Raw genomic sequence first — 17,801 nt, 5'->3', positions numbered from 1 at the left:
TAGCAAGCTGAGTCTGATGGACCGAATTTTGCATAACTTTTTAAGTATTCAATTCCAGAAAGTCATTAATACATCAGGGAATATGTGAGCTTACAGGTTAGAATCTTTTGGCAATCCAAGAACCATGTTACCAGACTGAGGATGAAAGGTGCTTCGGGGAGGGGTCCTTACTCAGCTCACTCAGTGATGAATCCCAATGTGATGAATAACAATGACTAGCGCATTGCAGGTGTTAAGTAAATATTTGTTGAATGTTGACAGATTCAAAGAATGAATGAGATAATTAGACAACTGTCTGAATATTCCCTGCCAAAAATACTACTCACTAGATACACATTGAAATTTAAGGAGGAAAAAAATTCCTTTTCAACCCCATAGTCTTCTTCTCTTCCTCACTCACTAAATTTTGCATAAGCCCTGAAGTGGGAATAAATAGGGAAGGTTTCCCTAGCAAGAGGGAAATACACCTGAGGAACGCACCCACAGAGGAAACTCTCAATTCCTTTGTCTGTTAACCCATCCTCTTTCCCAAATGTGAAACTGACCCTACATAAATAGATGCGGTCATTTTTTCTATTCTCTGGGCCATCCCGCTCAAAGCGCATATTGCCTCTACACCCCCCTACCTCCCTCCTTCTCCCTGCCTTTCATAGGGGAACCCACGGAAATGACTCAGTCCTTAGTCATGGTGTCTCTGTGAAGATCAGAAACATCACAGTTCCCAGTTTGCAACATATAAACTAAGTGTGGAAGGCTCCATGAGCTTTCCCTGGTTACACACTACACTTCCTGTTAAGTTTTCCTAGCACTGGGAACCAAATTCACTAAATTTGGCTTCTGCTGGAGGTTATGATGTCTTAAGGGGACCACATCAGGTATAAACATACATTAATGTTATGAGTTATCAAATGATAGCTATGGTTATAAGTTATCTTTACATTTTTACTATTATGAAGAGGTTTACAAAAAGTTTTGTTTATTTATTTATTTATTGTTTATTGTTTTATTTTTTTGCATAAGATAAATTTGCATTTTCTTACCCATCAGACATGGAACTTGTTAAATACCCATTTTATAGAACTCGAGCGTGAAGGTACAAACAAAATCCTTTAATGAAATATAAAAATATAAAAACAGTTGTCGAACCGTGCAGGTGCTTTTACATGATAAAACACTTCTTATTCAATACTTCTTAATCTACTCTGATAATTACACCACGTACTACAGTACAGAAAGTGAGAGAATACAACAGTGCTAACAAAATGGACCAGGTTATTAAGTGATTACTTAATCAAGGGTGCTTGTGCTCAAAGTAGCAATCCTTATGCTAAAGCTCAAGAAAATTTCCCATTGTTAATGGAGATCAATTGATAGGAAATGAACCACACACCAATAAAGAGAAACCATGTGGAGAACAGTTTCAAGCTAGCTGCAATAATCTGGAACATAAATGTCAACTTTAAATCCAAAAATTTAAACGGCATTTGGTCTTTATTTGCCCTAAATATGTATTTCTAGAGCCAATCTCACAGCCTTAGAGTAGTTATCAAGTCAGCTTATATAAAGCTCCAGACTGTATTTAAATTTTTTAGATGTGACTAAAAATAACCTTATACATGAAGATACAGAGAAACAAACTGTACACACACTCAAGCACTGATTTAAAAAAAAAATCCAGAAAAAGTGAAATTTTAATTAGAGCAAATTTAGAGTAAAAATTTCAGTCTTTCACTTTCATAATTTTAAAAATCATATTGATGGGTTATTTGTTTATTAGAATCACCAAAGTCCCAGAAGGATGATGGTATTAAACAATAAAGAAAAATCAAAAAGCTTTTTCATAGAAAGCAAATTTATGAGAAAGAGGAAGTCCCTAATCATCATGTTTTTTTCTTACTGATTTTAATGGTCTAAAATTTGGAAAATATATCATCTGAAAATAAAAGAAAATATGAAATAGTACTTGGGTATTATTAATAATGATTCCAGAAGCAATAACTATGTAAACTGAGTTCAAGGCAACAATCACAGGCTGATGGCAAAATGGTCTAAGACAGGGGTCAGCAAAAATTTCCATAAAGAACCAGACAGACAGTAAATATCTAGGCTTAGTGAGCCCTACAGTGTGGCTTAAAACCAATCATAGACGATATTTAACAAATACACAAGACTCCACACCAGTAAAACTTTGTTTATGGACGCTGAAATTTGAATTTCACGTGTCACAAAATATTATTATTCTTTAGATTTTTCTTTCAACCATTTAAAAATGTAAAAACCATTCTTAGCTTTTGAGCCACCCGCAAAACTGGCAGCAGGCTGGATTTGGCCTATAGGACATAGGACGCCAACCCTTGGATTAAGGCATCACAGAACCATCCCACACACGAGAGAACATATTCAAATATACATGTGAGAACAAATCCAACCATATTGTAAATAAAGGTGTAAAGAAATCAGCCCCCAGGAGGCACTGGTTGTATCTGATTTTGTTACCCATTTACCCTGAGCGATTCATGAAACTGGTTTCTGTTTTAGCCCGAGATAGCCAGCTTTGGAATTTGTTTTTGATAAATAAATCCAAAGGAGGAGGAGGAGAAAACCCTTGTAACTAAATAGTACTTAAAGCAACTCATGGATGTATTATCTATACATATTGGAAAGTCTGTTTTAAAATCGATACCATAGAATACTATATGCAAAGCTTTTAAGATGATATTTCCTTATTTCTCCTTTTTTTAAAGTTCTTCTCTTTTTTAAAATATTTATTTATTTATTTATTCATTTATTTATTTATTTGAGAGAGAGAGAGAACATGAGCCTGGGGATGGGGCAGACGGAGAGAAAAAGAAGCAGACTCCCTGCTGAGTAGAAAGCCTAGACAAGGGGACATGGGGCTGGATCCCAAGGCCCTGGGATCATGACCTGAGCCGAAGGCAGACGCTTAACTGACTAAGCCCCCCAGGCACCCCTATTCCCTTATTTCTAACAATGCCACCACCACCTGCAAAGGGTGTCCATTAAAATGACTTGACCAAGTTCCAATGTGATTAATGCTCAATTGTCACCACCTTCCCATTCTTCCTTCAAAATAAGTAGAATTTTTGCTGGTGTTCAATGGAATGAACATCTTTCACTCATCAGAGAATTTATTAAGGACTTCTACAGAAAAAGAAGTATCTACATGCATGCATCACCATCTTCTCTTCGGTGCCAAGTGGATCCCGGAGGCTGACAAGGTTAAAGTTACTCTCCAAGGTCTCCCATTTGTGATGGAGGCTTTGTTACCTGGATTCCCCAGCTAGAGTTCCACCTACTAGACACATTTGCCAGAAGAGACATCCATCTATTTCCCATATCTGCTGCTTGGGAAAGGATCAACTGGGAAATGCCTATTAATCTAGCTCAGGTGTGCCCAAAGATAAAGGAAGTATACTTTAATTAGACTTTAAAGGAAGAGATACAAAGGTGAACTCTTTGTACTTTGTAACCAGTCCCTTAATTGTGCTATTCCCACTAGTTAATCACCTTGGGCTATCACACTCAAAGACCAACACCCTCATTCATTCAGCCAATGCCCAATAAATATTTACTGTGATTCAGACTGTATAGTGAAGCTTTGATTTTAGAAAGAAAATTTAAAACTACATGCAAACCTGATGGCATCCATGGATCAGAAGTTGGTTTGGTCAAGGTGTTCACCTGCTCCCAGTTGAAGTCATCGTCTTCAGCCTGACTATATCCACAGGTGCTATATGGCTCATCAAAAAGGCAACCACCTACGATGTGAAAGAATGAAAAGTAATGTAAGCAAAGAGCAGACCTCTGGAAGAAGCTATGATGATTGCAGGTAACTATAAACCTACTTGATACCACGTTGAATTTGATTTGACTTTTGTGTCCAGGTACCATGGATCTTGACCCTACTGTACCCTAAATGCTAAGTCTTAACCAGGCCTTGCCATACTGTTATGCTACACTGTTCCTCCAAAGAATCCAATGTGTGTATAATCCAAATGAAAGTAGACCTAAGCAAATTTATAATTCATATTTTCCAGATTTGCAGGAATTTGGAATAACTGATCTTGTGTTCAAAACTTTAATGGGATTACCCTAGGTATTCAACATGTTTTCAATAGAAAAACACAATAATGTGTCCAAAAAAATTAAAGGAGAAACGCTTTCACCATAACACTGGCGCAATGTCAGGGATAAAAATGCAGTAGAGACCATGAATACAGCTTGCAAAATATTTTTCTAAGAATTATTCTTAATCTAAGATAAAATCAACTTTCACTTTAATACTTTGAAGATTTGAGTCTTGATATTGAGAGATTATAAATTTGTGTATAGCCCACACAATCTTTAAAGGCAAGAATAAATTCAAAGCTAACCATGCAAACATCTGCTTAATTCTGGTGCTAGAAATGAAGCTACTTAAAGAAACAAAGAATAAAAGAAGATGCAGTTTTACAAAACAATTCAGCTATTTCAGCATCCTGGGGCACATTGACAATTTTAAGTCCTACCCACATCCTCTTAAATATCTCTTATTACTTTGAGTTATTACAGTATTAAATCTTTCTACCAGTTTCACATTGTGAAAGGGAGTGATTATATTGATCATATTATTATTAAAATTCTGATGTGCATTATATAATGTTATTACTTATGTTAATTAAAGCTATTAATTATAATTACTTTCCAATGATGACAATTAAGGGTTCTGGTCAAGAAAATCCAAAAATAAGAGTATTATTGCACCATGTCTATACTGTATGCCCAGGCAGCAAGAAAAAAAATAAAATAGCAATTGTACAAACTCAGAGGTAGAGAGAAGTGTTAGAGGTCACCTGGGCCAGCTTCCATCCCAATGCTTACATAAAATCTACAATCTTCGAGACAGCTAGACAGCTCTGAACAGATAAGGCATTCTGAAAATTCAGGAACGCATCCCTGCCTTGTAGACAATTCCCCCTTTAAAAAGGCCCAAACTCTGCTTCTTCAAATGTATATGCATTTATCTTAGCTCTACCCTGTGAACAAATGAACACAGGGCTATACATGGATCCTTACTAAACCCCATTTCATTGTTTTCCATGCATTACTCTAGCCTGTTGAGAACTTCTGGAATCCGGATTTTATCATTTGGGTGTTAGTCACCCTACCTAGACTTAGGTTATCTGCCAATTTGATGAGCACACATTCTCCGTCTGCCTCCGAATCGTTGATAAAAAAAAAAATTTAAACAGAGCAGAGTCAAGGGACCTCAGACCAGTTTAGAAGGTTTCTCCCAGCTTCCTAGCTCTGTCTCAGTTGTTAGCTCCAGGCGTGATGGTGAAATTAGTGACCCTGGACACCATCTTCTCTGACACTTTAACAGAACTGGTCAATTAAACATTCCACTGAGAGCAGAAACTCATTACAAAGATATAGCACTAACTCAATATTTCACCTTGACAACAAATGGTAATTTATACTTCCCTCCTACTCAGCTTCAACAAGTTCAGAAACAAAGTGGATTTGTTTAAGAGCACATAAGACTAACAACTTTCCAATTTGGGGTGAGGAATGTTAGAAGACTGTGCAAACATCAATGGGAACTATTTCCCCTTGCTTGCAAACCCTAATTCTGACATAGAAGATAGTGTCAGTACAGGAGGAATGGGCTCAAACAGCAGTAGCACTAATAATATTCAGACAGAAAGAAACCACCATGAATTTTGAGAGAAAATTGCCCCCCTCCACACTGGAAACCTAGATAGCACTTTGATGAAAGTCTTGCAGAGCAATCTTAAACAGTGAAAAATCAGTATAGGCAACCACAGAACAACTCAATGCTGGTTAAAGATCTGATTTACAAAACAACCACTGGCACTGAAGATATAACCAAACATAAAGGCAAAAGCAGGCATGGCTGACAGTAAGCCCCAAAGACTAACACAATGCTGGTGCAAAGATATAATCTCCCATTACATAAAGCTGTTTTTATCACTTGAAAGGACACATAAAATGTATGACACGGTTCTTTCTGGGTCCATGTAGGATTATCAAACCACTGGAAAATGGGATAGACTATGAATTTCCTATTGCTGAAAGATATACCCCCCTGCACACCAATTTTCCGAGCCACCACTGGCCTTCATCCAACAGACGTGAGACCCTAAAAATAGCAAAGTTGGTTTATTGAGCTAAAATGAGATGAAATTATCATGTTTACATCTGAATTAAAATAACCAATTAAAGGGAGAATGATTAAACTTTGGTTTTCAAGGCAGCTTTGTGCAGTGGTGAAGTGGACAGGGTCCAACATTTGGCACATCCCTAGTCTTCCACAGCTAGTTTTGTGACTGTAGACAGATTGCTTTGGTTCTCTGAGTCCCGGTTTCTCCAGCTATAAAATGGAGATAAACCATTCCTCACGTAGTATTTCTGACAATTCAATTAGATAGCAAATGTAAAGTTAGTGTATCACAGTGTGTTAGCCATGTTCAACCAGTATCAGTTATTATTAGTTCTGAAATCCTTCTTACAGTAATTACCCTCATGGGTTCATTTCATTGTGAACAGCTGGGGTACATAACTGGAAAATTTAAAAATGTGTGTCACAAGAAGGTGAAGAGTCGTGAGCACTGACGCTGGGACAAAGGAGTGTTCCTCTACGGAGCCATGCAGGAGCAAAGAACAGAGGGCTGGGAGGTTTCTTAAGTAAATGTTGTGGGGTCAATGAAGAAAGTGACAAGGAAGCCTAGTCCCCTAAAATGCAGTAAAATGAAGCATTTCCAAAAATAAACCTCCTTGATTTTCAAAATAACACAGCTTTTGTACAGGAACATACGGCAACGTGGTCAGCAATACACCTGGCCAAGGTTTCTCCCAAGTTGTCTTACTTGGACTGCTGCCCCACAGCTTATGGCTGGACTATATTCCCCCATCAAATCAAATTAAATGATGTCTCTTCTGTGGAGGGGAATCAGTATTAAATCAAGAGTCATGCACAAGATGGAGGAGAGGAGACACAAGCTAGGTGGGATGGGCAGTCTTCACCATCCACTTTCCTTCTCTCCCTCCTTCTTCCCCTCGCTGCCGCCGCCCCCCCCCCACATACACTTACACACTAACACACATGTGCTTGTGCCTTCATCATACATTGGGGAAGACTTTTCCGTAGTGAATTTGAATACCCCACACAAATGTGCTGGGTGAAGAGTGAGGAATCGTGCAAAAGGAAGTGTGTCCACGGATGTCAAATATTTAGGTAGCAGACAAGAGTGATGATTTCTATACAAGACTGATGACAGCATGGCTTGCTCCCAGACAGGCAGTGCAACACCATGACATAAACACTAAATTAACAGAAGCAAAGGAAAATAAAAGTTCAAAAGCTGGGAAAGTAAACAAAGGAAAAAAGGAATAGAAGATTACACCAGCAATAGGCCTAGGACTCCACCACCACTGCCAGGTAATGAAAAAAAAAGGCACTAGCCTCATTTGCTGGCAGTTAGCCACAAAGTTCACTTTGACCTCTGGGGTAGCTAGGGCAAAGAGAAAGATCTCACTGATTACACAGTTCGCAGTATCTATTAAGACTATGATGTTAGTACCAAAACTAATAATGGGGGCTGAGTGTGACAAGGGCTTGATGGCTGAAGGCTCCTTTAATCCTCATTCCCAACCTCGAAGGTAGAGACTATGATCATCATATCACATATACAGAAACTGAGCCACAGAAGTTGGTTATACAGCTCACACAGGTCTCAAAGCTGAAAGATCGTGAACTTTGAACTCGGGCATCTCGTCTCAAGAGCCCACATTCTTAACACTCTGTGACGGTATCTCCGAAGCCGAAAACTCAAAGGAAACTTGAGCACACCTCATCAGAAATCCAGAGAGAACTGTCCTCCCTGGTAAGAAGCAAACAACGTAAATTAATGACGACTTCTCAAAAGCATCTACCAGAATAAAATGGGTCTTAGGGTAGATTTAGTAACACGTTAGGAGACCATGTTCCCAGACTTTCATTCAGTAAACTTGATTTTTTGGGAGTTCAGTGCATTCTAGGGTTAAAGTTATAATATCCTTTAAAATGATCTTTATGATTATTCTTTCTCTTGACAAAGTCTTAATGGGTTACCATGAGTTTATGTACTTACTTCCCAACTGAAAATTGCAACTAGTCTCTGCTATGACTCATGTATAGAGCCATGTACTTAAGAAAGCAGATGAAATGGCTGTTGGAGATTCTTTCTCCTTCTCCCCCAGCCCCTCCCTTTCATTCTCCCCCTCCCTCTTTCTAAAACAAATAAATAAATCTTTAAAAAGAAATCAGATGAAATGGCATCAGGCCTGATTTTTTTTTTTCTCACAAAAATTGCAGAGTTTAAAAAAAAAAAAACAAAACAGGTGCATGAAAGCCTATAGCTAGGGTAGGAATTCTGCTGAAAAGTAACTTTGGTTTATAACTCTATCTTAGTCATCTTGGTACTCTCTAGAACTGGTATATTGTAGGCACTCAATAAATGCTTTTTAGAAAAATGGGTAATGAATTCCCCAAGATTCTATGCATAATTTGGCTACAATAATTTTGGCTGGAATTTTTTAAAAGAATTATAATGTGGAGGTGCCTGGGTGGCTCAGTCAGTTAAGCATCTGCCTCCAGCTCAGGTCACGATCCTGAGGTCCTGCGATCAAGCCCTGCATCAGGCTCCCTACTCATCTGCTTCTCCCTCTCCCTCCCCCAACTTGTGCACTCTTTCTCTCTCTCTCAAATAAAAATCTTTAATAAAAAAAGTTTAATGTAATATCCACTTGAACAATGAAAGCAATCTCAATATAGCCCCACAAAACACACAGCCCTGTCCTTGTGTATTCCAACATGAATAAGCTACGAATGTGACAAAATCAGTGAACGTGTTCATTTTCTATAATGGTTGAAAACTAAGCTGGTTAAATGTTAATTAGGTCTCCACAAATTATGGCTTTTGCTTTAGAAAAGTTGAACACTTTTTTGGGGGGGGTGCAATAATTAGATAGCAAGGCTAGTTGTCTATAAAGGTTATTCTTGATTGATGAAAATAAAATATTGTCATCCGCACACTGAAGAGAATTTATCTTTCTCCTTTCTCTGGCATAGCAGAGAATTATTCAGTAGATCCAAGACTAGTTATTATATCATTAAGATAGAAGCTATAAAGGAGAGGATGGTGTACTTTTTCCCCAAGGAAACCTTATAGGATCTTTCATATGATTATTCTATGTCATACTGAAGCATTAGGCCTGGAGAGCAGACAAAGGAAAACAAACTGCAAGGGTGAGGGCAGTGTATATATATATATTTACATATCTAGCCAATCTCCTATATTCCATATATATATTTACATATATATATTTTATTTTATTTACTTTTATCATTTTATTATTGAAGTATAATTAACATTAAGTATTATATTAGTCTCAGGTATACAATATAATGATTTAACAATTCTATACATTGTGACCCATGAGGGTCATACATGTTGACCCAGCACACATACGTGTACATTTTGTAAACCAAATTTATCTCTCCTGAGATACACTGATATTGTTCATCTCTGTTCTATTTGGTTTTGGAAAATCCTACCCACTAAACTGACTTCAGGACCCTTCAAATGTTGCTACCTGAGGTCTTTAAAGTTTGGGAATGAGAACCATTACCTGGGACTGTTTATATGTCTTGAAGTTACTAATCAACACTAATATATGAGAGCCTTATTAGAGCAGGCAGAGGACAACCTGTGATCTAGAAAGTTCTCTGGTATTAACAGTTACCTCTCTGTGGACATCTACCGTGTGCTGGCCAGATTCTGCTGAAGGCAACATACAGGCATTATTTCACTTACTCTTCACAACCAGTATGAGGCTTTCCTCTCAATTCAAAGAAACTGTTACATAACAAAACCATGCATATGTTTACGTGTATTATTTGATCTTAAAAACCCTAAAGGCAAGCACTCATATCCTTTATGCCAGCTCTCAATGCATTACCTCTCAGCTCTAAATTCACTTTTCCTTGCTTGCTCTGCAAAACGATACCCAAGTCCTCTAATTATGTTTCCTGTCCCGGAGGGCAAGACAGTAAGCTTTAACAGTAGAGGGTTCTGGAGAAGCACTGTGGGAGGGAGGGGTAGTCTCGAAGGGCTCCCTGGAAGGCTCCTAAACTCACAGGGTTTCTCCAGACCCACAATGCAGGAGGCTTCCCAGTGCCCAGCTTGACAGGTGCCTGGCAGTGGGCAGCACCCCGGAGAGTGGCTTACACCAGGACCCCCTGAGCAATTTTGTAGCGGAGTGCCTGTCAGAGACATGCCTCCCATGAACAGCTTCCCCTGCTACACTAGAAGACACATTTCCTCGGAGTTCCATCACGTGGTCCCACAGTGACTTGCCTGCCATCCACTGAGCCCTGGATCTCAGCTCTAGATGGATCTCCTCCATGGACCCTTTCTTCTCTGGAGCAGTGCCAGCTTCTCATGTTTGCTATTCCTTTGTTCTTAGAGCTCTCTTTACTCTGTGCTAGCCAATCTCCTATATTCCAATCCACTGTTAGAGTTAATTATTCTTTATAAAGATTTTATTTATTTGTTTCAGAGACAGAGTGAGAGAGAGCATGAGAGGAGAGAAGGTCAGAGGGAGAAGCAGACTCCCCATGGAGCTGGGAGCCCGATGCGGGACTCAATCTTAGGACTTGCGGATCATGAGCCCAAGGCAGTTGCCTATTAAGGCACCCAGGCGCCCTAATTATTCTTTAAATGAAACTCTCCCTGTTCCAATTACTGTGTGATTTCTGTCTTCTGACTAGAAATTCATCAGCACACCCCAGTTTTTACAAATGGGAGTGTGGAATAGTCAAATATCTTGCCCAAAGCCACAGAGAGTTAAAGGTAGAGCTAGAAGTTCACCCAAGGTCTGAGTGAAAAGTTCATTCTCTTTCCAGTCTGCATATTTTTACCCTGAATGTACCTCTATAAAGTAAACAATGTGTAATATTTATATAATGACTGTTGCCTGATCGCTTTGCAAATAAACTCTTCAAAGTGCTGTTTCTAAGAAGCCAGTGGCGGACAATCAAATGTTAATTTCATAAACTGACTTATAAGATACATATACATTTTGAATTGCTCTGCCTTTAACAGGTTAAATTGACATACACTGTAGCAATGAAGTTCGTCTTGTTATAATTACAGTCCATTTAAAGTTATTTTGTGAAAAGACAGGAATACTCCTTGAGGAGATTTCTGGAACATTTTTCTCATTTGTTCTAAATACAGAATGACCCCATTTAAGGCAGCCTTTACTAAATGCATAAAGTATTAAACAGGTCTCTCTACAGAGAGGGCAAATCAAAAACGAATGCTCAAGTACCCCCCCAAAAAATTAATGTTCTATGTTCTATTGTCCTAAAATGAGTGTAACCTTAGGTCTTTTCCACTTATTTCAAATTAAAACTGTCAGATAAATGGCGATAAATTAATACATTTCAAACTATAAGCAGAAAGTGAGCTATAATATAAACAATTGTTTTAAGCATTAAAGAAAACCTACACCAACATAGCAAAGCCACTGCTTTCTTCTTATAAATCAATCCCAGTGACATCTACGTTTAATTGCCTGCCAAACAATGCAAGTATATAAAGCCTCTTAAACTTTCAGTGCCCCGGTGATGGTGAGTGAATCAGACACTAAGCATTATAGAAATGCTATTCTACATAATTTAATCTAGCAAGCGGTTTTTACACATTGCACAGGCATTTAAAAGGCTAATGCTATGCTCTATTGTAAAACGTGCTATTTGCCGATGGATATATTTTATATAAGCCAAAGGAAATGAGTGGTATTGTTCTTAAAGTTTCTATGGCTTATTATACTTACTGCATGTTCCATTCTTTTTAAAGATTTTATTTATTTATTTGACAGAGAGAAAGAGAGATCTCAAGTAGGTAGAGAAGCAGGCAGAGAGAAAGGGGGAAGCAGGCTCCCAGCTGAGCAGAGAGCCCAGATGTGGGGTTTGATCCCAGGACCCTGGGATCATGACCTGAGCTGAAGGCCGAGGCTTAAGCCACTGAGCCACCCAGGCGGCCCTGCATATTTCATTTTATATCGATCTATTGATTCCTAATTTTTTTTTAAAGGCCTGATTACAACAAACAGCCATGCATTTTTATTGACCTTAAGATCTTTTTTTCTAATGGGTAACAGTGTCATTTCTATTTGCAAATACAGATGCATCCAAATCATTATGGACATGCCCCAGTTTTCCACTGACAAATAAATACCTTATAGAATTGCTAAAGGATTCATTAAACAACTCATATAAACTCTCTGTAAATTTGAGTCTTCCTGAATCTAACACTGGTCCTCTTACTGTCCACACCAATATTGAAAATGACAGTGTGAAAAACAGTTGTCTGCCTCGATCATAGCAACAGGAATAAAAAAGGAAAACAAAATGATAGACTATCTCCAAGAACTGTCTAGAGGGGAAGATGGTCGCATCTAGATAAGCATTTATCACTTCATGTTCGGAGCTACCTGTGTCCTGGCTTCCACCATGGAGCAGTGGTTCTCAGAGTGGATTCTTGGACCAGCAAGCATCACCTGGGAATCTTGCTGGACATGTAAATTCTTGGGCCCCACCCCCAACCTCCTATATGAGAAACTCGGGGGTGGGGTCTTGTGTTTAAACAAGCCAGACCTCCAGGAGACTCTCATGCTTACTAAGTTATGATAACCGCTGTCCAAGACCGACCTATTTAACCAGACCCTTCTGGAAGCAGCCCTGGGAATCGGTGCCTTAAAAAAAAAAAAAAAAAAAAAAAAAAAATTCCCAGAATAATCTAATCATTGACCCAATTTTAGAAAAGTGCTCCAGATCAGTGGCTTCAAACATTTTTAAGAAGGTATGATCAGCTTTTGAAAAAGGCACAACCATCCTATGTTTACTTATTTATAAACTATATAATGCAGATTATTATAGACACAGACAGCTGACCTTTTCAAGTGCAAACTATAAAGTAAATATAAATTGAAGTTCAAATATTTTCTTCCATGCACCAAGGGAGTGTACTATACACCTCAAAGGGGGTGCAGCGGTAGCCTTTTGGAAATCACGGCTCTAAATAACTCCTTTTAGTCATAAATATCTCTCAGGTGACTAAGGGCAAAAGAATAACCTGCTTGATCAAAGTGTTGAATTCTGTGCTCTAATTTCATGCTAAGAAACCCCCCATCTGCCATTTTTTCCCCTAAGTAGAACTGCTCAACAAGAGTAGGTATCCTAAGTAGAAAATGATCCTGGTTGTTGGTCAGAGAAACCCAGGAAATTAATAAAAAAACAGAATTGCATTTTATGCCCCGTAGTGCTCCTGCCAGTTTAGCGTGATTTACAAATCCATCTCTCCATGATTTTATTAGCACAAAATCATTATCTGGGAAAGCTGATAACATAAACTCCTGAATTCACCAACAGGCAGGACAGCTGAGCCATGCTTTTCAGCTTCAAACCGGTGGCTGATTATTTTTTTTTTCCACTGGGTACTTATTAACCTAAACTCCACTAAATATATTTCCCTCAATAAACATTTTTTTTCTACACATCACACTCATTGGGTAGAATCAAATTATAAGGAAAAGTAAATATAATTTCCTATATCCTCTTGGTAAAGCATTTGTTCCAATTTCCTATCATTACGAGTAATGATTCTACAACAAAAATTGTTAACTTGTAAGACTGACTCTGTTTAATTGGAATCTGAGACCCAGGATACATGAAGTCCTGGATCTGTCAACTACCTATTCTATCTCAGGGCAAGTCACAGACCTTGTGTCTTGCTCTCTGTAGGAAAAGGGGAGTTGCAAGGCTCACATCACAGGAGTGACAAATGTACATGATTTCAATGATGAAAATGGGGAGGCTGGTGGTTATAATACAGAAGTCTTCCATTTAGTTCAAGAGCCCAATGCTTATATGGCCGAATGAGCTGGAAGTGAGAAACAGGAAATGGGGCAGATCCCCACCCCACCCATCAGTCATCTTCCTTTATCCCTTGTGCCTTACTTAGAGTACACAACACAATGGGTTTAGTATAATTCTCGTGTCCAAAGATGAGCAATTTTTGTATACAACATGAGTCCAAAGTCTCCTACCAATATGGTACTCAAATGAGGAAACATCATCTATTCCAGAGCCAACAGTTGGGAAGTGGCTGTGTTGGGCTTACTCAGAAACAGTACATGGGTCTTCAACTCGGAAGTACCTGAAAGGATTTGGCAGGTGGAGGGCAATTCTGACCTTAGGCAAATCCCTGAGTATTTATATCCTACAGAAGATAGGACTCTTTTGTACAATTTACTACCTATTTCCTAGGGAAATGGTACGGGTTGAACTTGGTGGGGTATGTAAAAACATACTCACTGTTAGAAGACCATGAGCATCAAAGAAAGCCATAGCTATGTTAGGTGTATGCTACCTGAAATATGAAATTAAACTGACAGACACCTCTTTGTGGTTACTGCCTATGGTGGCTGATGGCACCACAAATCAGAGGCTCAAGCCAAAAACCTTTGGGTCAACCACCTCTCTGCATAACACCTTACCCCTCAAACACCTTCTCAGATGTTTTCCCTGCCATTCCCACTACTCCCACCATAACACAACCTGAATTTCAGCTCATGTCCCCACTGACTTTGACCCATCACATTTAGACTCTGCCCTGTCCACTATATCCTGCACACCACCAGCAAGCTGACCTTTTATAAAACACTTAACTAGAAATGGTCTATCCCTACTTAACAACTATTCGTGGACCGCTCACTGCCCATGGGATAATATTCAAATGTCATCATGTGACATATGAACCTTGTCAACTTCTTTATCTTGATTTCTTGCCACCATATCCCTGTAAGAGTACGCTCCAGTAGTTCCTGACTATCTGTAGATTCACTCCAAGGACGGTGTTGCCCACATGCTGCATGTTTGCACACACGTGCCACCACCCACCCCTGAGTCTGCTCACTCTTCGAATGCCAGCTCAGATGCTACCTCTCCTGGATACCCATTCCTAATTCCTCTGCACAGATAAAATCAATCCCTCCTTCCTATGTACTATCACTGTAAAATATATAGTTCTTCTAGGTATCCTTATCACCACATTCAGCAAAATGATCGTAGGCACATTTGTTTTCTCCACTGTATCCTGAGCTCCGTGGTCTGGCCAATGTTCTCTTCCCCTCTGTATCCTCAGTCCTACAGAGGTGCCAGTTACTCATTAAATACCTCCTGGATTTAATGGAGTTTTGTGAAGGTTTCTATAACAAAGGTAAATGCAAAAACTACTTATTGTTCTATCTTTATTAGAAGGGGAAAAAATGAGGGAAAAAAATACTAATAGATTCTACTCATTCAGTACTCTGACTATACTAGAAGAGGAAGAAATCCTGATTCTAGAGTTCTTTCTTGGCTTTTTTATCTGATTCATAACATCTCTTTCTCTCCCTCTTCCCCTCTTCTCTGTCTGCCCAGTTTCTCTCAGTGGTAGATCCAAATGCCAGGCACAGGAGGGGAGGAAGTGAGAGGGGGTTCAAAAAAATATGTGGAGAATAAAAAAGAAACCCTTGTCCTCAGGGAAGACAACCTGGGTGGGGGGAGGGGGTGGGGGAGCAGGAAGTTGTTTAAAAGGGGGAAATAATGAAAACTGCTGTAGGAGCCAAAAGAAAGATCCAAAACTCATCCTGAAGGCCTCCTGTCCCTAAATGGTCCAGAAAAAAAGAAAACCAGAGAGTCAGCAACTAGATGTGAGAATCTAAAATATCCATGGCCTGTTATTCTAAGAATCTGCATAATAAGGCTGTTATTTGGCAAACCTCAGCATAAGTCAACAAAACGCATACGGATTTTCTGTGTATCACACTGGAACTCTGGTTGTTTTGATTTTATGTTTCAAACATAAAAAGAATACTAATGGTTACATGATACATATCTTTCACCTTCATGAAATGTAAAAGGAGTGAGTAAGTAATCAATATCGAGCTTCCATTTGGGGGCCATAAAGAAAATAAACTTTGAAGTAAAACAGTTCATTGTGTAATTTTTTAAACAAGGAAGCTGTGTTCTCTAAGCAAAGAACAATACTTACATAATGTAAAAATGGCTGTGAATCAGCTTTCCTTCCAGTCATTGTACATGAACAATTAGTTGCTAAAATATAGGGAACTAAGAATATTAACCCTTCTCAAGGTCAACACAACTGAAGCATCCTACTTTTTATAAATGAGCATTTACTCAGTATTCTATTTTCTGTTTTAGTAGGGATTATTTTACCACTGGCTAAAGAGAAGGAGTAGTCTAAGGGAACAACCCTGGTTGAGGAAGCAGAATTTCTGGGTCCTAGTCCTGCTCCTGCCTCCATGTGGCTTTGGGAAAGGCAACCGACTGGCCCTGTGGAGATACAGCGACCAGAATGTAGATAAACCACCAAAAAGACCCGAGGTAAGTCTCAACCCTATCCATTTACAAGCTCGCCTGACATATTCATCTGTAAAACCACCTACCTTCTAGAATAATGTAAGAATTAAACTTTGTGTATATATGTGTGTGTTTATTTTTTTAAAAGATTTTACTTATTTGACAGAGAGAGAGAGAGAGAGAGTACAAGCAGGGGGAGGGGCACAGGGAGAGGAAGACGCAGGCTCCCTGCTGAGCCACCCAGGCACCCTATGTCTGTGTTTACAGACACATTTATTTTGTCTGTTTGCCTGCCTACCAACGTATCCACTTCCCTACCCCTCTTACCTTCTGTCTAGTAAATAGGTAACTGTTGGCTTCCTTTCCTTTCTGCTCCTCAGTGTTGGATCTACATAAAATAGCATAGGGACACCTGGGTGGCTCAGTCGGTTAAGTGTCTGCCTTTGGTGCAGTCATGATCGCAGGGTCCTGGGATCGAGTCCCTGCTCAGCAGGGAGCCTGCTTCTCCCTCTGCCTGCTGTTCTGCCTACCTGTGCTCTACATCTGTCATAAATAAAAAAAAATCTTAAAAATTTTTTTTTAAAAATAGCATAAACTAGACCACTGTTCTTTCAGTGTGATGCTCAGAACCCCTGGGCTCCCTTAGACTTAGACTCCCTTAGACTGTAAAGGTGAGCCTACGTCAGGCCCTCCTAAAACCCTGCTTCAACCTCATACATTCAATAGTCATTTAAATATTACTGTTCCACAGACAATAAAAGAAATGTACCCTAAAAAGTTAACACTTAACAATATTTGACAACTTCAGATCTAGATGATCTCTCAGGTAAGATTTCCATTCTTAAAGTATACAGTCTATGATTTTTCTCTCTCTTCTCATAAATGCAATACTTCTTTATCCAGAACATGACAGAGGAGAAAATCTGTTGGTGTGTCTCCAAGTGTATGGTTTGAAAGGGTCTGATTCTAATATAAAAACTAAGAAAAATAATGTTAAATAATACAAGCAGAAAGAATAGCAGAGCTCAACTGTAAAGAGAGAAGAGAAGGCAGAGGTGGTGAACAGGTAAAAAGATAGGAACATCCATGGGGTGGCTGGCCAGGTTCCTGCCTCAGAGAGCGGAGAGCACAATTTCACAGGACTGAAGTCAAATCCGTGTGGGCTGGAACTGATTTGGGGTGATCGTTGCCATCCCATTCAACCCCAAAATGATTCACATCTTATTTGCCAAAAGGATTCAGGAATATCTCATAGAAGATCAGTAGGACTCTTCTCAACCTGTCCTGGCCCTCAGCTGCTGCTCAC

The 17,801-nt window shown here is 39.1% G+C and overlaps 1 protein-coding gene across 11 annotated transcripts in view; it reads right to left on the bottom strand.

The window, feature by feature from the left end:
* Positions 1-17,801, bottom strand: part of PTPRM (protein tyrosine phosphatase receptor type M) — a 761,675-nt gene that overhangs the window by 564,539 nt on the left and 179,335 nt on the right. For 10 of the 11 annotated variants that reach the window (XM_032310611.1, XM_032310612.1, XM_032310613.1 and 7 more), the window contains exon 2: positions 3,657-3,779. In XM_032310611.1, coding sequence (XP_032166502.1) covers positions 3,657-3,779 — 123 coding nt within the window. Of the gene's footprint in view, positions 1-3,656; positions 3,913-17,801 lie in introns of those variants that run through there. The other variant, XM_032310610.1, reaches the window with a different exon arrangement.

Source organism: Mustela erminea, chromosome 13 (assembly GCF_009829155.1).
Source record: "Mustela erminea isolate mMusErm1 chromosome 13, mMusErm1.Pri, whole genome shotgun sequence".
NCBI lineage: Eukaryota > Metazoa > Chordata > Mammalia > Carnivora > Mustelidae > Mustela > Mustela erminea.
This window is presented reverse-complemented; position numbering and strand designations above follow the sequence as displayed.